The 26,468-nt window shown below is 43.7% G+C and overlaps 1 protein-coding gene across 1 annotated transcript in view; it reads left to right on the forward strand.

The window, feature by feature from the left end:
- The window catches only part of bahcc1b (BAH domain and coiled-coil containing 1b), a 57,439-nt gene extending 40,883 nt beyond the window's left edge, over positions 1-16,556 (forward strand). Inside the window, exons 14-28 of the mRNA XM_053341198.1 lie at positions 154-258; positions 2,591-2,669; positions 2,832-3,018; positions 3,196-3,363; positions 4,722-4,892; positions 5,367-5,611; positions 7,818-8,004; positions 8,200-8,317; positions 8,815-8,890; positions 8,986-9,094; positions 9,195-9,311; positions 9,410-9,547; positions 10,075-11,522; positions 13,165-13,401; positions 13,850-16,556. Of these exons, the coding sequence (XP_053197173.1) occupies positions 154-258; positions 2,591-2,669; positions 2,832-3,018; positions 3,196-3,363; positions 4,722-4,892; positions 5,367-5,611; positions 7,818-8,004; positions 8,200-8,317; positions 8,815-8,890; positions 8,986-9,094; positions 9,195-9,311; positions 9,410-9,547; positions 10,075-11,522; positions 13,165-13,401; positions 13,850-14,059 (3,595 nt within the window). The 3' untranslated portion in view covers positions 14,060-16,556. The remainder of the gene's footprint in view (positions 1-153; positions 259-2,590; positions 2,670-2,831; positions 3,019-3,195; positions 3,364-4,721; positions 4,893-5,366; positions 5,612-7,817; positions 8,005-8,199; positions 8,318-8,814; positions 8,891-8,985; positions 9,095-9,194; positions 9,312-9,409; positions 9,548-10,074; positions 11,523-13,164; positions 13,402-13,849) is intronic.
- The last annotated feature ends 9,912 nt before the right edge of the window (positions 16,557-26,468 follow it).

Genomic DNA, 26,468 nt, shown 5'->3' on the forward strand with positions numbered 1-26,468 from the left:
CTTGCTGCCTGCTCATACCTAATGCAGTCTGACCTGTAGCCGATACAAGTTTCCTTTTAATTTATCCTGCTGTCCTGGCTGCATCTTTGATCTCTCTCTCTCTCTCTCTCTCTCTCTCTCCATCTTCCCCCCTCCTTCTCTTCCTCTCTGCAGGAAAGAGGAGACGTCTCGCAGCCCTGCCCGCCGGGGGCCCGGCCGCCCCCGCAAGCGCAAGTCCACCCCCGGCCCAGCTGCTGCAGAGAGCTCCAAAAGACTCAGGTCAGTGCTCTGATATGGCGTCAGTATAATCAGTGTGATTGGCAAGCCCAGCTCATTCATCCTGATTTCTGTTTGTGTTTTTAGTGAAAGGCACGGTTGATTTTCAAGAAGTTCTTCTTCAGCTGAATTGATTTGAATGCTCTATAGCTGATGATTTGCTTGATTGGGCACTGGAAGGAGCTGCTCATGCCCACACACACACACACACACATGCGCACGCACACACACACAATGGGTTATGTGATGGGAGCTGTAAGATGGGTGTGATTTTAAATGAGAGAAGGTAATGGAGATGAGGCCTTCATTAATCATCATTAATCACTTTTAATCATATTTATCACTTGCATTGATTATGTCCTGATTCCCTGTGAAGCTCCAGCATATATTAATACAACTGGACAAAGTCCTGATGTACAGTTATTACAGTGATAAACGACTCAACACCACCCCACCCGCCGCAGCACACCACCCAACACACACAACTGCGCATTATTTAACACTTTTAACACATGCACACTTCCACGACGACACACATTCCTGCACACACAAGCTGGAACCACACACCCACACACAGCCAGTGTTCAATAGCTCATAATAATAAATGTGTTTTCTCATGCTGCCCCACCTCTGTTAGCATGTGCACCCCTTTCCTTGATAAAATGATTAGAGAAACTCAAGGTTTGTCACGGTTACCATGATTAGAAAGCACTAATGAAAATGACAATGAAAGGCTTTAGTCATACATGCCAGTACGCCACACACACACACACACACACACACACACACACAAAAAGCAGAATTTGTTTAATTAGTAGAGCAGGTCGCTACGTGCCTGAGCAGCATTTCTGTTGATATTAATGAGCGACCTATCATTCGTTTATACTTTCATCTTCTCATTAGAGATGGGGGGTGAAATGAAAGAGAGAGACAGAGAAAGAGAGAGAGGCCAAGGCATTTATGGTGTTGCGCCAGTGTGAGCACCTGAAAAGTTGCAGAAGTCATTGTTTGAAAGATGAAAAAGGGTGCTTGAGAGAGAAGTTCAAACTCTGCTTACTTACTTTCTACAGCCACTGCGTGAAGTGTGTACTTGCTGGATTGTCAGTTTCGGACAAGTTGTTGGACGAAGCCCTCCAAGTTCTGATGTGGGGGGGAGGGGGGTTTGAGACGCTGTTCAACAATCTGACAAGCACTGTACTTGACCTCTTTAAGGTCTGGGTTGCAGTTAACATTCCAGTTCATCCAAAAATATGTTGGATGGGGTTGTGGTCAGGGCTGTGTGCCGAGCAAATTTGGTAAACCTCGCTTTGTGCATGAGGGAATTGTCATGGTTAAAACAGGAAAAGGCCTTTCCAAAACAGATTGAAGCACACTTTTGCCAAAAATATCATAATCTATATAAATTACATGCTTACTGACACGCCATGCTGTAAGTGAGGACGTGTCATGGGGTAAACTGCGGGGCTCAGAAATTCAGTAGGGTCAGAGCTGAATGATCTGGCATGGGGATTTTAACAGATAAATGTGGTTTGAATGGATGGAGAAGGGAAAAAAAGACATTTTAGAGTTTTTAGACTTTCCTTATCCTCTCCTCTCCTCTTCTCTCCTCTCCTGGGAGAGGAGATGCTGAGAGCCAAACCTTCCCTCTGTGGGAATATAGGATTCACCTGCCTCAGACACCAGCTGCTAACAGAGAGAGAGAGAGTGTGTGTGTGTGTGTGTGTTGGCAGCCTGTGGTGTGAGAGAGCATGCATACAATGAAGGAAGGACAGAGAGAGAGAGAGAGAGAGAAAGAGAGAGAGAGAGGAAAGGAGGAGTAGTGTTCAATAGAGGTTAGTGTTTATCGATCGAGCCCTGAAGCTCCGGTCAACGGACAGACTCCCTCGAGACTGCTTCATCTCTCTCTCTGTCTCTTCCCCTTCCCCCCAAACCATTCTCCTCCTCCTCCTCCTCCTCCTCCTCCTCCACCTCCACCCTCTGTCTTTCCTCCACTCTCCTTCACACCAGATAAGTCTTACCCTTTCATGTGGTGATTGAGCAGAGTTTCATATTCGCACGGCCGCTGAATATTTCTGTTTGCCGTCAAACTGCGCCGAGCCCGTCTCTTACCTCATCAAAGTTATGAGACAGAGAACAGTGGGAAGAGGCAGAGAGCGAAACAATGAGTGAACCCAGCAGAGAGGGAGGTGAAACGAGAGAGAAGAAAGCAGAAGGGCAGAGTGATAGAGAAAATCATCCTTGAGTGAAAAGAAATGTGTGATCGGATTGATTCTGTGATCAGTCCTTTTTATGACGATTTCTCACTGAATTGGGGCCGTTTTTTTATGTTTTCCAGGGCTGGGCTGAATTTACTGGAGGAAAAAGCCAGGAAGAAAATGTCCAATCACGGATTCAACAGCCTCAGTGCCGCACAGGTCGGTCCTTCTGCGAAGCTCCTGGTTTATCCACACACACACAAACACACGCTGACAACCATTTCCTGCTGCTAATGTGTTTTTTTGGTGTTTTTTTCCTGGATGTTTCAATTAGCGGAAAGAAATAAGTGAATAATTAGCTGTTCCGCTCCTGCTCTACAGATGAAAGCTCGCTGTAAGCACAGAGGTCGGCCCAGCACCCTGAGCTCCAGGCTGGCCAGAAGGGTGACCCAGCTGAAGCAGAAGGCTGCAGCCCAGCGTGGTGCACCGTCAGCGGGAATGCTGCACTGCAGAGGGGCCCCTGGAGCACAAGAGGTCACGAAGAGTCACTGCAGACAAGGAGTAAAAGGTGGGGACGGAAGGAGTATAAGCACACACACACACACACACACACACACACACACACACACACACACGCAAGCACACACACACGCACATACACAAACACACACACTTGTTGTCTATTCAGCAGCACCCAAAAACTCATCTCACCCCTCATCTCACCCCACTGTTTTTGATCCATCAGACCCACAGCAAGACTGGGCAGCCGGTCAGACTGTGAAGAGGAAGAGGGGTCGCAAACCAAAGGTGCTGATGGGTGTCGACCCAAACAGAGCTCACCACAAAGACAGCCGGACCTCGGAGAAACGGGAAGTCAGGGATGAGAAGAGTTACAGCGAGAGTTCAGAGCACGGTCAGTTCTAAGGATCTTAACCAAGATGTTTTTGGGTGTGTCCTCCGTGATATGTCTGGTGTTTGATGTGATGTTTTACAGTGCTAATTGTAAAAAAAAATGGCACAATGGAAGACAGATAAAGAAGTTAACCAGAAGTTTATCAACCAAGGATCCTATGAATCATGACTCAGCCATAAAGATTGACTGAGAATTTAAAATACGATAAAAGTAATTTCTATGTAATTTTTTCTGATAGAGCTTAAGTGCTGAAAAGAGACTTGTCATACAACTACAAAGGGCCTTTATCACAAGTTAGGGAGAGTTCATGCAGTTACGGTGATGAGTCAAGTAGTGTTGATTTGGCTGATGGCTCACAAGACATCGACCAGACATTGTGAGATTTCACTATGAGAATACGTCTGTATGTGTGTGTGTGTGTGTGTGCGTGTGTGCGTGAAGCATCTGAGAGTGAGATGTCTGCCGTCATCAGGGGCCTCCTCTCACTTCCCAGCTCGTCTGTCACACCGTTAAAACCGTTAACGACTTGCCACAGGCATGCAGCGCATCCACCCCTGCCCTCAACGCCGTACTGTAACGTAAGCCCACTCTGGCCCCGTTCAGAATGTCACACCCCTGTCCTCCCTGATCCTCTTCACTTCTCCAACCTCGTGAAAATGCCCTCCTTAGAGGCCTTGAGCTGAAGGGACACAATGACACCTAAACGCTTTATGAGAAAGGAAGCTTTAATATGAAACTACCAAAACTTCAAGAAAGCGCTAGAAAACTGACTGACCTCATGGCCTTGATGGCATGGAGGAGTAGCAGTTGAATGAGTGTGTGTGTGTCAGTGTCCGTGTGTATGTGTGTGTGTGTGTGTGAGTGAGGCAAAGTGTTAACGAGAATGCCATGTAAGTGACAAGTGTGTCAGAGATGTGTCGACACCCGACACGACCCCCGCAGTCAGCGACACACAGCTGCCAATAACAATCTGTGTGTGTGTGTGTATGTGTGTGTGTGTGTGTGTGTCTGTGTGTCTGTGTGCAGGGCTGCATATGCGCATGTGTGTCAACATTTGCTTCCTGTCACTGCAGTTAAAGAATAAGCGGTGCGTTATTGTGTAGCCATTAAGGCAGTATTTTCCTCCTCAGGAGTTAATATGTGACAAAATGTCCCACTTTAAAACCCTCGGAGGATTTTCATCTAACTTTCTTATATATGGAAGTTTACCACATGCTTGCAACTGAGGCTGTAGAGGAATATAGAATGTTAGCCGTCAATATATTCTGTCAAGTGAGTCCATGACTTTAGGTAACTGCGTTTTCATATATATCACTTAAAGCTTTGTGTCTGATCATACTGATATTCTGATTCCACAGAGGAGGAGGAGGACGGCAGTTTTGAGAGTGAAGATGGAGGCAGTGACGTCAAGATTAGCTCATCTTCTAAAGAAGCTCCTCCAAACCATGCTGGGATCATGTCTTTTTCATCACAGTCCTCCAAGCTCCAAGTCAACCAAAAAGCCAGGAGTAAGAGACCAAGCCCGCCTGGTAAGATTTTAATTTTCTGGGGTCATATTAGAAAACTGTAATTCCACCTTTGGTTATTCTTTTTTTCTTTACTCAAATAACGGATCCTGTACCTAGACTTGTCTGACTTTTCAAAGGTTTTTAATGCATGGTAGAAACAGTACTAATTTAATGTTAAAGATCCTAGATTTCACCCAACAATGATGATATAACCTTGTTTTTTGGTTATTTTGAATGTGACTGCTTGATATGGTCTCTGAGAAAAGAAAAGATTGTTAGTAATGTTTATATAACGGCCAAGCAGTTGGAGGTGTTCATTTTATTCATCTAAAATTGTTTAATATGTTTGAATTATTGTATCACCTGACAGTTATGTAGCATTTAAGACCCCATATTAAACAAAATCTCAGACTACATTTAGTTTCATATCACAATATTGATATTTATAAATGTATCTGCCAGCTCTAATTTCCATGATGTCCTCTTCACCCTCAGGCATGGGGAGCATGCCCAGTACAGATCAGAGGAAAATGCCCAGGAGGCCAAGCCTTGCCAACACAGAGAGGGGACGTCAAGACCACCAGGGCACTAAAAGAGCGTCTCTGCCCAGCTGGGGTGCGTCGTCTGTGGGCTGCAGCTTTGGGAATGGCCGAGGGAACCATGGAGCTCTGACAGAAGTGAACAGGACCAGCAAGGAAGCCATGAGGAAGAACTCAGCAGGACAGGGAATTCTTGGAAAGGTGAGATTTATATATATTGTGCATATTTCCAGTGAAAGCTCAAAACTACTGAGGTATTTTATTTTTAATAGATGATGAGGACGAGTGTTGGATGGTGATGTGTGATCTTGACACAGTGACACAGCAATATTGTATTCTTACCAGTTTCAACTATCTACCAAATAAACATCAGTAATTTTTTGGCAGTACCGTACTGACATGGAGTTGGGGGGTCGAGTCGCTCCACTAATAACCTGGATACTTAGGTAGTCACAGAGCCGAATCAACTGTGGTTGTAAAAGGGACAGGCAGCACAGCGAGGCAGTTGTTACACGTCACAGCCCTTAATCCGGAGCACCTGCATGCTATGTAAAAGCATACATGGTGGCTTTATGGTGGCTTTGTGTGGTCCCATACTACAAAAAAAGGCGGATCCTCTTTACAGCTATAATGCTGGTTCTCTCTTATAAAGAGGCATTTGTCTTTTGCCTCACCTGTTTTCAAACACGATAGGGTTTCAGTAGAGTTTTTCTCGTCCAACCCCTTAAAACATCACTCAACTTTGGTTGCACTGCTTCCTCACCATGATTTCAATCTGAAACCTGTTGATCATCATTAACCATTGCTCCTGTGCTCTATGAGAAAATTGCAAATAGCACTGAAAGTACATTAGTAATTGACACTATTTTTGAGTTATCGCTGCCAGGAAGCTGTGCCGTTTAAATGCTCTACCAAAGTTTAACAACCTCTTCAGTTGGATGGAATGGGTATGCATTACGGGTATATTGTTCACCTGATCATTCACACAGAAGTGCATGTGAATGGAAACTGAGAGGTGTGAGAGGTGTGACAGAAAGGTTATATGATGAGTAATGCAATAAATGACTGCTTCCACATAGTCGTAAAGAAGATAACATTTCTTTTGAAATGAGTTAATGAGCAAGGATGAACATCCTGGTTTTGTGTAAGGAGCCCGACAGTGGTCAGGACAGGGGTTGGGTTCACACAGCACAGCTGCTGGGAATACAAATAAAAGGGGAGAGTTGACTCAGAGAAGGTCACTCCCTTTGGCCCTCTGCTGCATGCAAGTAAAGGATGAAAATGAGAAAAGCAATGAGCAATTTGGAAAAGCCATCACCAAGCTGACCACTGGTGAGCTGCACCCTGTCAGGAAATTTGGAAATCCAGTAGATTAACACCGACATTACCAACAACTTCAACTCCCCTATTAAATAGAGATGCTTACTATCAACTGTAAATCAGTAACTTACCGTTTGCTCTTGTAGATGTGTGTTTGCATGCGTGCTTGCTGTGCTAACACATCGCTGCCCCGTTGTATTTGTGCAGGCAGCCGTTGACGAAGACACCCACATTCATTTTAATGAGAAATGCCCTGAGGTTCCCTTCTCTCTTTGACTCATTGTGAGGGAATGTCCAAAAACACATAACTCCAAACCAAACAGAGGAGTATAAAGATAATCATTGGCCATAACACTACATACACCCGTGCATGCCTATACACACACACACACACCACTGGCATTAAAGAGAAATAATCATCCATGCCCTCTAGTGATGAAACTTCTGTCACTAAAATATATGGTCTTCTGATGTGGGAAACTAAAAGACAACACACACACACACACACACACATGCTCCATCTCCTTTGAATATTGTGGTATTTTCTTTGGAAAGCTTAAATGCAAGCCGAAACCTGTTGGGCAAGCTGACTTTCCATCATTACTCATCAGTCATCTTTGGATAGACTAGCCTAAACCGGTCTTGAGATAGTGTGTGTGTGTGTGTGTGTGTGTGTGTGTGTGTGTGCGTGTGCGTGTGTGGATATATGTCTGAAGGTGAGATTATAGATATGGGGTCAGACTATTAATATTAGCAGGTGTCGTCCTTGCTGGAGTGTCCTTGATCAATGTGCTGAAGGCCTACTAGTTCAAGAACTGCACTTATTGCTGACTGTGACTTCAGACCATAATGTAAACACAAGTGAAAAAAATCCTGCAGCCTTAATTGAAGTATCACTTTACAAGAGGTGTTGGTGCCTGCGGTTGTGTTTCACTGATGGATTCACCACATCAGTGAAAGCAGGCAGGAAAAGACTTGATTCAGTCACCTGCAGATCCTGTTTACTGTTGATTAATTTGGGCATAAAATCAAATGATGCCAGTTCCTGCTTTCTGGTCGCTGATGTCACATCCTGTTTCCTGTCCAGGCCAAAGGCCACGCAGTGAGCCGACTCCTGCAGAGCTTCGCGGCCGACGAGGGCTTTCGCTTGGATGAGGAGAGCAGCTTCTCTGAGGGAGAGGAGGAGGAGGAGGAGGAGGAAGAGGAGGAGGAGGAGGAGGAGACAGAGAAGAAGATGATCCACCTTCCTCCCAACATGCCTTGCAGAATACCCGGTAGGCATAAACAGTGACACATCATTTATAATTACACACACATGTCGGTTTTAAAAGCATGTTGGATCATTTTCACACATACCTCGGTCCCTCCTTTTCACATCACATAGCAATTATTCAGCACACTCACAAATTATGTATATCTCACCTTTCATTCTCTTCATCCATCTTTCTACCCCGCCCTCCCCTTACCAGCTCTGCCAAACTGTGTGCTCAGTAAAGAGATGTTAGTGGACGGGCTGAAGATCCTGATCTCTAAGGAGGATGAGCTGTTGTACGCTGCCTGTGTTCAAACTCTGGATCTGCCTGACATGTAAGATTCCCTGCTGATACAAAACCTACACCTCACCTGAAACTAAGGCCACCAATAAATGAACAGAAATAAAATATTAACCTTCAGGGGGAAAAAGGGAAGAGGTGCTATTTCACACAGCAAAGAACCCACTATATATTTAATTAATCAGCATGCGTTTGCTAACTAAACTGTTTACAAGATGAGATGCATCAGAATCTGGATGGCCTACTGCCTCAGCTAAGTCATTTCCTGAGGGAAATTTACAAAAGAGTTGAAAACTTAGCTTTGTGCTACGTAAATGCCTCGCAGCTGTGAGAATCTTGACAAACAAGAAGTCTAGATGACTACAAAGCCTCACAGCAGTGGCAGCCAACACAGCCGCCAGAAAACATTTGAACACTCACAACCTTCAAATATAACAATGGAAATTTTACTTTAGTTACCATTTATGAATTAAAGTGATAATTAGTTTTTGGGCAACCATATTTCATGCATTGTTTTTTTTTCTCTTTTAGATTCAGTGTTGTCATTGAAGGGGAACGAGGGAATCGCCCAAGGATCTACTCACTGGAGCAACTTTTGCAGGAAGCTGTAAGTTTCAGTCTTGAGCCTCCATAACATCTATTAAATGTAGTAGTTTTGAGGGTAGTTGTTGAGTATTTTGTGTGTGTGCTTTTTTTTTTCAGGTGCTAGACGTGCGGCCTCAGACTGAAGCCATCCTGACCGCAGGGACGCGAGTTTGTGCCTACTGGAGCGAGCGGTCTCGTTGTCTTTACCCTGGATACGTTCACCGAGGTGAGCGAACAAGACACACTGACAGTCTCACTCTGCACGCACACACACACTTTTACATTCCCATCAACTCATGTCCTCCTTCCTGTGTGTCGTACTGTAGGAGGTCCGGGTGAGGAGGAGAAGGAGGGCAGTGTTATGGTGGAGTTTGATGATGGGGACAGAGGAAGAATCTCCCTTGCAAATATCAGACTTCTGCCTCCAGGATACCAAATCCGCTGTGAGTTTAGCTTTAAACAGGACAGAAATACAGACTGACCTAATGAATAAATTAAAGAGAGAAACAAATTCCACCATTAAACATTTCTTATTTGTCAGGTGCGGAACCCTCTCCGGCTCTTCTCATCTCACCTGGTCGCCGTGGTCGACGAAGTTCCATCCAGGAGAAGAAAGACATACCCACAGAGAAACCACCTAATGAGGAAACAGCAGGGAGACCCCAGGAGAAAAGACCAGGTGAGGGACATGCAACACTCTGCTCTGAAAACCCAAAAGTCTATTTTATCTTCATATATGTTGTTTGAGAAGTGCTAACTAGTCGAACTAGTAAATATATTCATACACACACACACACACACACATATGCAGCTCTTTATATTTCCAGCCAATTATCTGAAGCCTCTGAGTCAGGTATATAAAGCAAAGGACTCCTTGTTTGCCGCATTTAATTTACTTTCTATATGACCACATTAATCATAACTTCATGAAGTGTCATCTGTGCATTTTGTGCAGTTAAGCAACACACATGTAACTCATCACAAACTCAGAGTGACAGTAATGATGGAGGAAGAGACAGGTTTTTCAGGTTTGTTGTGGTTTGAGTAATGGATGTGTCGAAACCTACCTGGCCAGGTGAAGATCAAGGAGATAAAGATATTAAGTTTCTTCAAAGCTCTTAGTTCAGTAATTCATCTTAGTCTTCTCTTAAAACCTGTCAGTTCATATTGATTATAACTCCTGTGTGTTGCTGGCTCCCTTTTCAGTTGGCAGGCCGAAGAAAATCCACTCAGTGCCTAAGACTTCCAGCACACCAACATCAGTATCAGACACTGTAACCAAAGGCAACACTTCGTTGATGAGCTGGTCCGCACCTAGGAAGAGACCCCCTGTTGATTTCTTCCTTTTTAATGGAACATCCCGCAAAACCCAAAGGAGGATTCGAGAGCGAGACTTGGGGGTGTTTCATCGCCCTGTCTCCCATCCCCTCACACCCCCAACCCCCATCAAAGGCATCTTTGGCTCCCCTTTTGTAGTTGACTCTTTCAGCAGCATCGCCAACGGCTACTCAACTTTTGGAAGTGGAGGAGGCTCAGGAGCGGGGCGACCAGTCACCACCATAGCTTCCATGGGGCTTAGGCACTCCTCCTCTGCTTGCTCCTCGGCTGTCACCATGGCGATGGCAGCCGGGAGCAAGAAGCCAGTAAGCGAACGCGACAGAAAACAGTTCCTGGTGAAGCTCGACCATGAAGGAGTGACCTCTCCTAAAACAAAGAATGGCAAGGCCCTGCTTCGACTTGGGGGGAGCAGTGGGAGAGGAGGCAGGACTCTCACCTCTGCGGGAGCAACACTACGATACATTCACCCTGCCATGCTGGTGAAGCATGGCAAGAAGGGAGGAGGGGAAAGAGACAGCACTAGAGCCCGGTCCGAGGCTCTTCTAAAGGATACTCACCCTCTGAGAAAAGACCTTCTGTCAGGAGGCATCGGAGTCCAAAGTGGAGATTACAATTTGGACTACCCAAGCGACTGCCCCAGCTCCTACTCTGAGCTGGATGAGGACGATGAAGATGGTGTTCAAGATGCTGGAGCACGAAGAAGAAGTGCTGCATCGACATCCCACCGAAATGGACGTTTTCTCTCTCGTCTCTCCGTCTGTTTCTCCTCGTCCTCATCGTCCTCTTCATCCTCCGGCTCCATCTCCTCCTCGTCCCTCTGCTCCTCAGACAACGATTCGTCCTACTCCTCCGATGAAGAGTCCTCATCAGTACTGCTGCGCCGTGCACTGCTTCAGCAGGACAAACACAAGCGTCGGCAGAACATGAACTCCGACCTCATGAGCCCTGACTCCACCACCTCCAACCCCTCTGCCTCCTCCACGGCCCCAGCTCACAGCTATGTGGCCAAGGCTAGCATGGCTGTTCCAGGGTCAAAGGTGAGGGCAGAGAGAACAGAAGACAGGAAGGAGTACATGTCAAAGGGAAGCTTGGCGACTAACAGTAGCACAGCCAAGACCCAGATGAAGAGGAAAGAAGGAGTACATAACAGCCACCACCAGGGCCAGAGCAGTCCTGTAAGCCAGCAGTCCAAACCTGCCTCCAAGGACCCGACAGCAGCCAAGAGGCAGAGGATGGCGTCACCTGAGCCTCTGCACAACATGGCTCCCCTGCTGCCTGGACGCCAGCTGTGGAAATGGTCCGGTAACCCCACACAGGTAAAACGAAAAAAGAAAAGATGACTGTTGAGTTACTTTTTTCATGCACGAGTAATAACCTCAAAGCAATATTTCAGTGATGTTTAAAGGGGTTTAAAGAATTATTTTGGTAATGGGTCTGCTGTTTAACATTGTACAGCAGAGCCTGAGAACAACTTTGATCATAAGTTAATTCCAATCCATTAAAATCACAACTTAATCAGACTTTGTTTCCCATTGTACACAGTTTATCTTGGTTATATGGTTGGTTAAATGACTGGCTTGGGTATCAGTAACCTTCCAACTTAAGTAGGTTACTGATTGCTGTTGCAGTTTCGACTGTGTCATGCCTTGATTATGTAAAAGTAAATGTGATGATCAAATGGGATCCCTGTCAGCATTGCTTATTCTGCCTCAGACTTTGTACACACCGCCAGCGTTATCAGGCATACTTGGTGTGGCTAATCTTTAAATTTGTCACCCTGATTATTAAGTCACGATCCAGAGATAACGGAACAAAAACAGTTTGAGCAACCGCTGCCACTCTCCACTTCCATTCTGCCGCGTTGTTTGCTTTGTAAACATGACTGCATCTGTCGACTGAGATGCGCAGCCTGAAAAAGCTGACCTTTTCCTGTGTAAATGCCCCAAATAATCAAAAGACTGAGTGGACTGATGTAGGTGTGTCACTTGTGTTGTGGTTACAATCAAATCACTACGAAGGAACAGGGTTTCTTAAAGGTACACTATGCAGGATTTGTCAGTGGCTGTTTGTAAACATACCATTCAAGGTTAGTCCCTCCTCCCCAGGTCAACAACACCAGTGTGAGTGGAGAGCAGAAGCAAGAGAGAGGACAGGGTTGGTCAAATGAGCTAGATAGTGAATGAAGAGAGGGAACAGTGTGAACAGTGAATCAGATAAATAATGACTGATTTGCATAATCTTCTGATTGTTTCAAGGCGGTAATGTCCTGAAGCAAGAATAAACATGCCCACACTTCCGCACAACCCTGCAGGAAGTGGTTGCATTGCCAGATTTGGTGTGAATGCAGCTGGAGCACATGCTTTATCCTGTCCGCTGTGGCCTCTCTGCTCTGTGTGTGTGTGTGTGTGTGTGTGTGTGTGTAGCTCAGCCCCGCCCTCAATCGAAGAGACAGAGACCTGCTGCTCTTTATGTATCCATGACACAGACAGAGAGCAGGGGAGAGAAATGGAGACAGAGATGTAACCTGGTTGCTTTGCTATAAGTTTCGACCTCACATCCTATGTGCTGTTACTGGCTGAGGGGCTACACACCCACTGCTCAAAGGTTGATGTCCAGAGGTGTCTAGAACAGAGCAAAATAATAAGAAAATGCAGATAGTGAGCAGTGAGCTCTGCAGATAAATACACAACTGCACAGTGGGTCAGAAGTGATGATTGATATATCAGTCTTTACATTGTTTTTTAGTAAACTCCTGCACAGCATGATTTTAACTTGCTACAGACAGAATGATTTTTTAAGAGAACATACCCTATTTTTTGGTATAAAAAACATTTTATATTAGAGGTTGACTGGATTAAGCAAAACAAACAAATCTTAACTTTTCTTAATGAGAAAAATAAACTTTCCACACTAAATAAATGAACCAATTCTATTTTTATCCCCCCCTCTCCCCCCCAGAGAAGAGGTCTGAAGGGTAAAGCCCGCAAGCTTTTCTACAAGGCCATCGTGCGGGGCAAGGAGACGGTGCGTGTCGGGGACTGTGCTGTGTTCTTGTCACCTGGTCGGCCCCAGCTGCCCTACGTGGGCAGAGTGGAGAGCCTCTGGGAGTCATGGAGCTCCAGCATGGTGGTCAGGGTCAAGTGGTTCTACCACCCGGAGGAGACTTGCCTGGGGAAGCGACATCGTGATGGCAAGGTAAAGACCGGGGAGTAGAATATCTAAAGTGGGAATGGTCAAAGTAACAGTCCGTGACATTTTCATCACATATATTACTACTTTGCACCTTTTTATTCCCTATTCCCATTTGATATGAGTGGTTGGACCTCTATTTAGTTCTTGAAACTGTGAACATTTGCTGCTTTATGTACTCAGTGTAAGGGCAGGACTTTCTCTGCTGCACGGGAAATTGTGTATTTTACATTTCTGGCAGCAGCAAATCAGTGATTTGTTTGGAATAAAGAGCTGTGTTGTTACCATGCACAGTGATATCCACCATAGCTGCAAACCAAAAAGATCAGCACTTGCAGAAACTAAAAGTAAAAGATCTAGAGGGTTACTGCTTTTCTTGTGAAATCGACTCTAAATGCAATGTTTTGGCTGTTGGATATAATCAATAACTCCTTTTGTGTCCATCTACCTCTAGAATGCCTTGTACCAGTCGAGCCATGAAGATGAGAACGACGTGCAGACGATCTCCCATCGCTGCCAGGTGGTCAGCAGGACTGAGTATGATCACATGATTCGAGAACACAAGCCGGGTAGCACATCTAATGACCTTTTCTACCTGGCTGGAACCTACGAGCCCACAACAGGCCAGCTGGTCAGCGCTGACGGCATGGCTATTGTGTCGTAGCACCAGATAGAGAGAAATCCAAATATTGACCCAAACTCTGGAGTTGACTGCTTCCAGGATAGTCCTTCAGAACAGACCGAGGGACAGAGGGAAACCAAGACAAGGAGTTTCAGCTCTGCGTATTGATCTGTCCCTTGTAAGAGAAGGGGCTAGCCCACTGGATAAAGCCCAGCAGTACTGGCACTTAGCGGAGTCCGGTTTGTTCTGGGGAAGAGTCTGACCCATGTCAGATTTTTACCTCTTTATCAGATGTGGATTGAGGCTCCCTGTCACAGCAAGAGTCTACAGCCGTCCCTGTAGCTGATATAAGAGAATATCTTGTCATTTAAACAAGATTACTGCAACAAAAGAACAGGAACCAAGGACATTGGAGCACTTTGGAGTATGGTAGCATGAAAATGCTACAGCAGACTTGGCTTTCTGAAACAAAGACTGACTCAGAGAGCGGAACAGACTGTTATGGTAAGGAGAGACTTACTGTAAACCACACTGGTTTGGATGGTTTTAATGGTCTTTTACTGGTAGTGTGATGATGACAAGGCGATTTGGAGATCCCCAACAGGACCAAAAAACACTGTAGTTTGGACTTTGTGTGTGAATGTGTGTGTGCGGAGTGGCTGAGATGACCATGTCTGGCATTTAATGAGCTCTGAGTAAATAGTGCTTTAGCGTGCGTGTGTGTGTATGTGTGTGTGTTTGTACTGTGTGTGTGGTCATGCACATATATGCCTGTGCTCGTCGGTTGCAAGCCAAGATGACGTCATGACACACCGTCAGTATGTCTTTAACACTCTGAATATGAATCTGTCCAGTACTTAGCGTTCAGTTTTTTAGTCCTTGAGACGGAAACACAAAATGATTTTTCTCCTGTCAAGCCATACACGTCAATACCTCTCTCGTATCCTCATATTCAGGTGCGAAGACACATGTACAGGTAGTTGGATTGTTTATTTGAACTGTGCGTGCATGTTTGCGTGCGTGCGTATGTGTGCATGGGCGAGCGTGTGTGCTTTGTACAGCATTATGTATAATATAACATGTTGTAAATACTATACATATATATTTGTTCTTGTTTTTTTTTCTTTTGCAGAGAAGATTATTTTATTTAGATTTTTTTAAGGGTGTGTGTGTGGGGGAATTGGGGAGGGGTCTGGCAAAGGGAGGAGGTTAGGTTCAATTTCCTTCTCTCTCAATGCACTGAACAGGATCGGAGATGTGGATTTGGGGTCAAGCTGTACAACTGATGTGAAGACTTTGCGGTTGTAAGCCCTGCTTTAGGGATGAATATGTAGAAAGGGTGTCTGGGAAATGTTGTTTTTATAAAGAAATCAGAAAAAGGCTCTTTTTAAACATGTCCAAAATCTCTTTGTTCTTTTTATTTTGCTCTGTTAGGTTTAGAGTGTGCTTTTCCTGTTGGGAGCTTCTTTTTTTTTTTAACAAATACTGGAAAGGAAACTAAGTTTCTGCTGTTCTCTGATCCTGAAAGAATCTTCTTTATCTATTTTAGCCTGTATTTCTATAAAAATGTAGATATTTATCTGGCATCAAAAAGAAACATACCAAAGCACCTGTGAGTTTACGCTTCACCGCATTAGAAGAAAACAATTTTATGATGAAAAAAAATAAAAGACAGAAAGATGTTCAATCAAATCTGAATCCGGGACCCCTGCAATCATCGAGGTATTTGAAGTAGAGTTCCTCTCGTTGTCTGCTCGTGTTCATCCAGCGTTGCTATGACAGCCTCTAAGAAACATTGCAGCAACATTGTCTGCACACTGCCCAGCTGATGCACTTGAGGTCTCTATGGCAACCAGAATGGCATCACGTGACTGTGAAGGACAATCAGAGCCAATCAATGGGACAATTTTGAGAGACAAAAAAAAGAAAAGAAAAAAGATAAGGATCAAATCACAATTTATGCTTCTTGTCACTTTTATTCCTGCTTTGCCAAAAAATGTCTGTGCGTGTGTGTTTTATGTTCGCTTGTTTTCCTAGTTTATCATTGTCTTACTGTTTATGCAAGCCTGTGATGACTGTGTGTTGTCAGTGTATAGGATGTACAGGGGGGAAGGACATGAATGCCTTTTTTCTTTTTAGGACGTTGACTTTTTTTGACTTTTAACAACAATGTTGCTGTTACACTGCAAAGCAAAAGCTTTATAAGAAATCTAATGTGAAACTCACTTTTGAAATATTACATTTATGGGTCTTTAATTGATTTTTTTTTTTTTTTTAAAGCTGTATTTTCTTTAAGAAACACTGGATTCAGTTCTAACCACATTTTGACAGAAGCAGCATCATTGTGCGACCTGTTTTGTTTTGTAGACCCACTGGAACCTGCTTTGTATGGTTGAGATGGCCTACTAAAATATATTATGTAATTTCAGTCATTCTTTTGGAAATATGACTTAAATATTTCCTCATGTACAAAAAGAAAAAAATTATTTATCTTAATTTTATTGCCTTTTTTGTGTTTCATTAAAAAAAGATTCTTACAAAAAAAAAACATCTTGATATTCTTTTTTTCCTTTACTGCTGGGTGTTAGGCCTCTGAATACCACCTTGTGTTCATCAATACCCATCATTTGTCTGCTGAAGTAAAAAGGACCACAGAAGAAAGCGTGGAAGGTTCAAAAGGGGGAGGAAAAAGAAGAAAGAAAAACACGAGAAGAGGAAGCAATCTGAAACTATAGCTTTAGCCGATAGAGGGGAAAGAATGGGAGAGAAAGGGAAACTGTATCTAGCAGCGTTTCATGAGAGACGGACAGGCGGGATAAAGTCTCCTCGGGCTGTACAGGTGGGTCAGGTATTCAGAATAATAAAAACGGAACAGAACCATTAAGAGAACAAAGCACAGAGATCAGCTTACAGCCTGCAAAGATTTCAAATACTCTTTCTGAGTGTGTGTGTGTGAGAATACAGAAATGCAGTTCACATATGCTCATCAGACGGAGCCTGTTTATACACCAGTGTAAATCCACACAGTCTGCATGCATTCCTCTACTTTTGTGAGTTTTTCTACTCGCCCTTTATGTGTGTGTGTGTGTAAACTGAGAGCTGAGAAGAATAGTCGAGATTATCCTTTACAGGGCGTGGAGTTTCTGGGACAAAGTGCGCAAATTTACTGCATTTTATTTGAGACTTCCTGTGATATATTCACACCTTTTTTATCGCACTGTAACCAGAGCTTTTGTGATGCGGCTTATTGCAACATTAAAGTCTGGATGGAGGATTTACCTTTGACCTCAAATTACAATCTGGCTGCCTCGTGGCACTGCGCGAAGAAGGCTTGAGTGCAACGTTGCCTTGAACACCAGCCGTAAACTTTATTTATTTTATTCCAAGTGGTGTATTTAACATTGGCTCCTCTTTTGCCAGGTTTTCCTTTTTTTCCCTCTCTGCCTGCTTTTCTTGTCAATACAGGAAAAGGTGACTCACCTTTTCTTCTGAATAACTTTGCTAATGGTCCTCGGCCGTAGTTTGAAATCACACTCATAGACCTACATGCATTCAAAGATAGGCTCTTTGTCCAGCGGTATGTGTGTTTGCTTTCCTTTTGTCTCCTGCGTTTTGCTGTTTCGGCAGTTTAACTTGTTATTACAAAGATATGAAAAAGTATGCCTGCCAGTCTGACCACACACACACACACTCATGCGCCCATTCTAGTCAATGCTGGTCTTTTACATCCATCTCATTGGCTCCTCAATCAACCAACGCCTTCAGAACACACAGACATTAAGTGCAGTCTTTGACTCCTTATCAGGAGGTTTGCATTGGGCTTATCTGGTTGACATTGTTAGACTACTTTACCCAGAATGCTGCAGGAGATAGGGGCACAATGGGAGGCTGGGGGTGCCCTCTGGGTTAATGACCGAGGGCTTTCACGTCGTAAGAGCAAACATGCCACAAGCTGATTTGTGTGTGAGAATGTGTGTGTGTGTGTGTCACAGAAGGTCAAGGTGTCACAGAAAGGTGTGTCAGTTTGTGTTACTGTGTTTTTTAGTTTTTGGATAGCAGCTGGTGGACGGGAGCAAAGACACCCCATCTGAAGCATGTGCACCCGTCAAGAGGAGTCTAGAGGTTATCCATCGGGAGCAGCTTAATCAGTGTGTGTGTGTGTGTGTGTGTGTGTGTGTGTGTGTGTGTCTGTGTGTGTCTGTGTGTGTATGTTACTGTGTGCTCTCATTTGTGTAGGAATGTGTATCTGTATTGTAGTTTATTACATGGATATGAAACAGAAAGACATAGAGAAAGGGAGAGGTAGTGAGCAGTGAAACAATAAAAACAGTTAAATTGAAAAAGGACAGAGAGCATGTGTCCATTTGTGTGTATGTGTGTACTTGTGTGTGTGTCATTCGGGGAGAGTGTGGGGGGGAGGGGGGGGGGGGTTGTTCCAATCCAGAGAAAGCTCTCCATTTAGATATAGCCTGAGCATGTCACCGAAGTGAATGAATGGCTGCCAGCTGCAGCAGGATGCTGCGGGTGTGTGTATGTGCACTTTTGTATGTATGTGTGTGTGTTAGGGTTTATTCAGGTCACTCAGAGTGGGAGTAAGGAGATCAGTGGTCTTCTCTGCATCACCTCATCTATCGTTCATATGAGCCTCCATGAGATCGCCACTGGTATCCATCTTACTGTCTGTATTTGTGTGTGCGTGTGTGTGTATGTGTGTGTATGTGTGTGTGTGTGTGCGTGCACAGGCACTCTGATGACATTGTAGATGTCCGTATAGCCAATCTGACTCATTGGTAGTTGTGCAATGTATTCTGTGGCAACAGATGGTAGGCTTACATAAATCATGGATCTTTGGCAGTGTGGAAGTCATGTCCATGTTTTCCTACATTACAACACCAACAAACCTCAACTGTTCTGTCTCTTTCCCCTCGTTTTATGACTTGTTTTACTCTCTGGCCCATTACACAGAATATTTAAAGGGACGTTTATGGTGAAATGTAGATGATGTGGCAACGTTTTCAGCTCAGGACAATGAAGCTGAAAATGAGACCAAATCTGAGACATCTACACTAAACATCAGGATTTTTGTCCCACAAGAGCTGAGGCTTCTTTTTACACTTGCTATTTCACATCAGAGAGAATGTGGCAAGGTTTAGACAGTTAGTACTATATCCAACATGGGTAAACCTATTATTTCACCTTGCCACCACCAGTTCATTTTGAAATTTACATTTTCTTTAACCACTTTTCAGTCACCACATATCAATCACACCAACATTTTAGCGGAAAAAACACTTGAACTGAGTTTATTTCTAGTTTACCTATTAACTTTCTCAACCACATTTCATGTTTTCTTTGGACTACATTTGAATTACTTACTTGAATTAAGGCATGTTTTTCCATTCACTCTGTTGTGAAGAAAGAAAACAGAGAAGAAGCAGACGAAAGAAGAGAAAGAGAAACCGAGGGAAGGAATGAGCTGGGTGATGAAGAGGAGCAGGGGGGCTGATGAAGAGCAGGAGACGAGGGGAATTTTGTAGCGGCTACGCTGGTTCGTGGTCATCTGGGGTCAAACACCCTCCATTACCTCTTAATCCACAAGATTTTAAGACAAATCTGCAAGAAAAACCTCCATGATGATTAACCCTCCTTACTACACTCATACACTCGTGGTTATCGCTGATGATGGTATTTGATATTTGGAATAGTAGAGGAGTCTTGGCTGGCTGGAGACCGCCTGCCCCGACAGTCAGAATAGGTCAAACATCCTGTAAAGTCTTAGTGGACACAGCAACCCGAGCCACAGACACCTGATAGCTGCTGTGTGGGAATGTGTGTGATATTTATGATACGATCTGGATGCTGGCTGGAATTTATATGTAAATGCGTGTGTGTGTGTGTGTGTAAAAGAGAGAGTGAGCGAGAAAGACTGACTGCCAAGCTTGCCAACTCTACCGCAGCGACAGTTGGAGAAAAGATATGTACAGTATATTTATATAAAACAACACACACACACACTCCTGCTCTGTATCATCTTTCGTCCTGATGTGCTGTCAGCTACACTGCAGGGGTCATCAAAATACCTGTAACCGTACACCTGTCTGGACGTAATGCGTACAGTAAATTAACGTGAAACCTGAACAGTGTGACAGTGTTCGAAGATTTATCCCCACACATGCCTCTGTCACCGCTTTAAATGTGAATTGATGCATCATTGGCGATGTTAACGGACAGGTTGTGTTTCATTACATTAACCGATTTTTTTCAGACATCTACACTCCCCACAAAATGAATATTGCGCAACTTCAGTGCAACTTGATAGCAATAAAACCACAGCGCAAATCTCCAAATATCTCAAAAGCTTCCTTATTATAAAGGCTTTGATACTTGGAGGAATACTTCAATGACATTTTGCTTTGTTGCTATCACTCTCATGTACGTAAGCTAAATGTGTAACTAGAGCCAGAAGACAGTTAGCTTAGTTTAAAGACTGGAAACAGGTGAAAACAACTAGCCCAGTTTAGCTTGAAGGTGTGTGTGTGTGTGTGTGTGCCCACCATCACCATGTTTCACAAACAATGTGTAGTTTTCATTTTGAATAGAGCCATGCTAGCTGTGCTCTCGTTTCCAATCTTTTTGCTAAGCTAAGCTAAATGTTTCCTGCCTTTAGCTTCATATTTAGCATACATAGAGTGGTGTCTCATCTAACTTTCAGCTTTAAAGAAATAACAGTTTCTCCTAAGATATCAAATTATTCCTCTAAATACTTCTCACTTTTTTTACAAACTGTTTTTTATTTGTATTATTAGTTTTTATCTTCCCATAGATAACTAGAAGCAACTTTAGCCCTATGCTCACTTAAGAATCTTATGTAATTCAGGACTTTACCCCCACTGTGTGTGTCTCCTGCACAAAATAGTAGCATAGCGGTTAAATTCTTAGCAATTTAGACCATGTCTGCACTAAGCTTGCTAAATTCATCAAAGCATCTTTTTCTTCCCCGAAAACTGAGTTGTTGTTGAGTGTGTAAATCTGAAACCACGTTAGTGCTGCATAGGGAAGCTTTGTTGAAACACCATCCTATCGATGACAAAACTGATTGTGGCATTTTATTGTTTCTCATTGGCGTTTCATTGGAAAAGGGAGAAGTTGAAACAATGGTGGATGAATTCATGCAAATGTTGTTCTCTTGATTGTCTACTTTGATAGCTTGTTTAGAGTTAAATGTAGCTGTGTACCACTTTTCTCTCGCTCTTGCTGTAATCCTCTTGCAATAAACAAAATGTCGGTTTTCTGTGTCTGACTTGCTCATCTGTGCTCTGTGCATGCCCAGTAGGAGAATGACCCTTTTTGCCATTTTAATGTGGACGGAGGTATTTGTGGCTGACTCCTGCTGTGAACACATTTGTTTTCGCTCAAAAATGCCATTTTAGAATTTAGCTGGCTTAATGTAGGCGTAGTCTTAAGATAGCTTCTTTCCAGATGGCTCTCCATGTCGAGTAGCTGAGTGTTCCTCTTGCATTTTCACCAAAAACGTTGCAGTCTCCAATCTCCAACATTCAGCCCAGTCGAGAAAGAAAAAAACATATATAGAACCACTCCCCCCTCCTCCTTCTGCTCCACTCCTCCAAAAATCCTAATTACTGAGACACTGAACTAATATTACCTAATGACCTGTGTGTTTGGTGAAAGATGGAGGTAATTTGCGGTGGAATTTTTTACTTTACAGTTTACGCACATGCCTGAATCAAAGCAATTAAGAACACTGATGACCTCTGCAATTATTACAAAATCACAAGAGAAGCTCAGGTATAGTCCCCTGCACAGGGCTAATGTCAAGACATAGTTACCATGATGATAAATGGCAGAACATTAATTAACAATTTAGAGAATCATTGGTAAACATCATAGAATTTTTTTAATAGAGGAGGACAGAGAGCAATTTCTCCAGTGAAAATAGTCTCAGCGGACCGGTTTCTCATCTTGAAGAAAAACACACATTGATGTTATGAGACCATGTAAGACGCACAAAGAGCGAATGGTGATATAGTACAAAGACAACAGCTTTCCTGCAATGCCTGCTTTACGTTCTCTGTCTAAGCATCCCTGCCTGTAGTCCCTGAAGCTGGAAGCTGCGCTGCTTGGTCTGTATGACTGACGATTCATCAACTGACAGCGATCCTGAGAGATTAAGACGCCACGCTGAGTGAGCAGAGCTGAAGCAACACACCAGGAATGTACAGTGCAAAATCAATGGAACAGTTAAGCTTCCTATATATCAGACGCAGACAACAGAAATCAAGACAGGCGGGGGAAATCCTGGTTATATTTTGGTCTTTTGTTATCCGCATTGACTCAGCAAAGTGTGTGTGTGTGTGTATGTGTGCGTGCGCGTGCGTGTGTTTGCATGAGAAAGTCTGACAGAGGAAGAGGCGAGGGATTATGTGTGGATTACGTGCAGTGTGTGTGAGGAAGTTGTTTGGAGAATTTGTGGGTATGTTCTTGAGGTAGTGAAAGCGCAGGATGGGTGTGTGAGTGAGGCTGCAGGTTTAGGATCTAGGATTGTGTGTTTGTGTATGTGGGCGTGTGTGTGCGTATGTGGGCATGTGTGTGTGTGTGTGTGTGTGTGTGTGTGTGTGTGTCTGTGTGTGTGTGTGTGTGTGTGTGTGTGTGTGTGTGTGTGTGTGTGTGCCCCTGGCAGCTGTTTACCCTGCCCGGAGTGGTCTTGGCAGTCTTTCTTTACTATAACTGCTCCCACATGTTGGCACATCCTGGCACAGCTAGGGCACACTCCTCAGGTGCCAGGGGTATGTGTGTGTGTGTGTGTGTGTGTGTGTGTGTGTGTGTGTGTGTGCGTGTGACAGGGTGAGAGTGACAAAGAGAAAGAGAGAATGAGAGAGAGAAAGAGACTGTTTTCACATCTGTTTGTAAGTTAATGAGTGAGAGTTTGTGCATTTGTGAGGGTATCTGGGTAGGTAAAGTGTGTGTGTGTGTGTGTGTTTGTGTGTGTGTGTGTGTGTGTGTGTGTGCGTGTGCTTGTGTGCGTAGTCCGAGGGGTTGAGCAGGTTTCCTGTAAATGAACTGATTTACTGATAATTTAATCAACATTTCTCTTCATTTCAGAAACCGTGGTTCATATAAAACAAAGAAACACAGACAAAGTGTGTGTGTGTGTGTGTGTGTGTGTGTGTGGCCTGACCACAAACAAATTAGTCTCCGGTCCTGAGGGAGTTGCAGAAAAAAAAATTACAAGTAGGAACCAAAGGAAGAAAGAAGTTTACCACTAACTTTGTCATCTGCCTACGTTATTTCTGTCTGTACATCTATCTATCTGTGTGTGTGTGTGTGTGTGTGTGTGTGTGTGTGTTCGTCCAAGTGTATGTTTTCGAACATGTATATGTGTTTAGCAGCACAGCCTCGTCTGTGCTATTCATCTCACGTTTCTCTTGGCTCAAAGAATACGTTTCATCTATAATTGTCCCTTCATCTTCCACGGAGGTGTGTGTTTTTGCATGATGTGTCTTTTGGTTCTATAAGTTTGTGTATCCATTCAAGTGCGCATGCACGAACGTTGCCTACACATCAGAGGCCCCAGTCATGGGCTTCGTCTCTCAGCGTGTGTGTGTGTGTCGGCGTTTGCGTGCTGATGGCTCTTCACTCTTTCATCTCATCAAGCGTTCATCACTCTGTCCTTCATCAATCACACCATCCGGCAGATCACTCATCAACTGAGGGTCCTGCTTTTAAACGATAAGATCTCTCCATCCACAGACTCTCTCTGTCTGTGACACACAAACACGCGCACACACACACACGCACTGTGACGTGGAATGTGATCATAGTGACTTTCTAAGGTATTCTTGCTAACACAGTGGGGGGCCTTCTGCGTAGCACCTACACATTATTCCCCCTCCTCATAACACACACACACACACCCTCCAGCTCACTGCTGGTCGCCAGTGCACGTACACACACACACAAATGTACACACACATACACACACACACACACAGTTTCCATGGTGACGGATAGGCAGCCATGCAGAATGAGTGCATAGTCCCTTGGGACATCTCCTTTGTCCATCTTTCCATCGTTCTCCTTTAGTGATGACAAGATGTCTCCTCTCAGTCTCTCTCCCCCTTCGGCCTCTCTTCATTATGCATAATGCATGTGTTTCAGTTCATAAGCTAAATTTCATCTGGCCCATCCAGTGGGTTGCAGCACATGCAGTCTTTGTTCCCGAACTCTTTCCTCCAGATTTGCCCACTGTATTGCCATAAACTCTGTTTCAACAAATGCAACTGAGACTTTAATCCCAGTTGAGCTGGCTCGTCCCATAACCTCATTGGTGTTGCAATAAGTGCAGCTTGAATATGTTTGAGTGGCAGCTCCTCATTATGACAGAGTAAGTGCGGTATGGATGGAAGGAGTGGGGGAGCGAACAGATTGGTTGTTCTGTCAGATTGTGAAAGGAGGCCTCGTCACACTCTGGTTGTGATTTATTCTAAAGACGATCTCCTCATTTCCTGTGAATCACAAGCACTCGGCATGTTGGGGCTTTGCTGGGCAGAATTGTCATCACAACGACGCCAACCTGGACAACAATCACAAGCATCAGTGATCCTTTCTGGAGGAGTTTGGTAGAAAATTATACCATAAGTCTTTACAGTGTCTGTCCAACTCACAGATGTGGATGTTTGATCTTGAAGGATCTGGGGCAGCATGGTATGTAACCTCCACCAGACCTCCAGACCTCATAACATGACCTCCAAACCAGGAATGGAAGTCATGTCACCAAACCATGTAGCAATGTATTAACCAAATTTCTTATGAAAGAGAAAACAGTGTTTCTAAGTTTTAAATTATTAAACAGCCTGTGGTTGAGTGTCCTAAAAGAGGTTAACGCTTCTAATTTTTGATGATTTCTGGCCCAGTAGTTGTAGTTGAATCGCCCTGGTTCAGGTTCCTCCATAAATATGTCATGCAATCTGAATACAAGACTCGAAGAGGGTGCCAAATCAATCCAGTCAAGGCCACACTGCAAATGTTAAAAGCTTAACGTTCATTAGTGCTTGCTGGCTGTGAGATGAATGTTGAGTTTGGATGGATTATTTTAGATCTGTGTTCTGGCATTTACATTGATTAGCCAAACGCAGGTGTTAATTTCAAAGAATGTGATGACGTTTGGAGGACTGACACATCTAGTTATTGCCTGGCCTAAGGGGAGCCTGCTTCATTTGTTGCGGACACCATGTTGTTGTAACTTGTTTTATCATGGTGCCCAATGGAGATTAATTTAGCTGACAGGGTTCAAAATCCTGTGAAGGCTTATGATGAATCACCAACGTGGTACTGCAGGTGGTAGTACATGATCTCTAGGCCAATGATTTCAACATCATATTCTTGGTTTCATAACTGACTGACATCTCTTAATCAGTTCTGAGTATAAAATTCTTATTTCCTGACAGTCATTGTTTAAATTAAATCAAATTATGGAAGAAAATAGTGATCAGTTGGTTTTCCATTTTTGAAGCTACAATATTCTTTCTTATATTTTTAAATTGTCTTAATGTAAAGAGGTGTTGTCAAAGACTTGTGTGACTAAGGCTCACTGTAAAGCATAGCAGAAGTGCAGATATTCCCTTCTCAAGTTTTTAAGTGAGCTTTACCATTCTAACCAATCAGAGATGGCCAAAGTCAGGGGCGGGAGCTCACGGCTGTTAGTCAATATTTGAAGGCACTTCTTACCTACTAGCCTACTCCTTTAGTTTCGAGGCTCCAAGCTAGCATTAGTTGCTGGCAGACATTTGCTGTGGCTTATGTACAGACTAGCAAGCTCCTGATAACTGCATTAGTCAAATCACAAGGATGCAGGTTGCATCATGCTAGGGCAAGCTTAATTCCCAGAACTTGCATATTGTAGCTTTAAGGTCTAAGTACTTTTTTTCTGGGCCTGTTCATGGCTGAAACTGCCTAGATGTAGTGTAGCAATGAATTTAGACAGATCTACATTTCTATTAACAGATTAATAACCTCACAAAAAAGGAACATTAAATTGATACAGTGTAAATAACTCATCAGTGCAGTTATTTAAGTGATTGTGCAAAAGGAGGAATGTTATAAGTGCAAATAAATCAGTGTTGCTTTGAGGATAAATTATTCTCTGCTTCTTTTATTCTGAGACAGTTGAAGGTGGTGAAGCACCACATGCTTCTTACACATTTGAGTTAGCTGACTTGAATCACATCAGGGTGATTATATAACCTCGGGATGTTTCATGTCCGTGGGATATATCTCGCATATATATTTAACACCTGAGCAAACCTGAGCAAGTTTGAAAAAAATGGCACCATTGTGTATTGTATCAGCTGGATAAACATATCCAGCTGTTCCCTGATTAGAAACTTACTGCAATGATAATTCATGAAATCTTTTCATTTCATTTTGTAAACAT

Source organism: Scomber japonicus, chromosome 20, assembly GCF_027409825.1.
Source record: "Scomber japonicus isolate fScoJap1 chromosome 20, fScoJap1.pri, whole genome shotgun sequence".
Classification (NCBI taxonomy): Eukaryota; Metazoa; Chordata; class Actinopteri; order Scombriformes; family Scombridae; genus Scomber; species Scomber japonicus.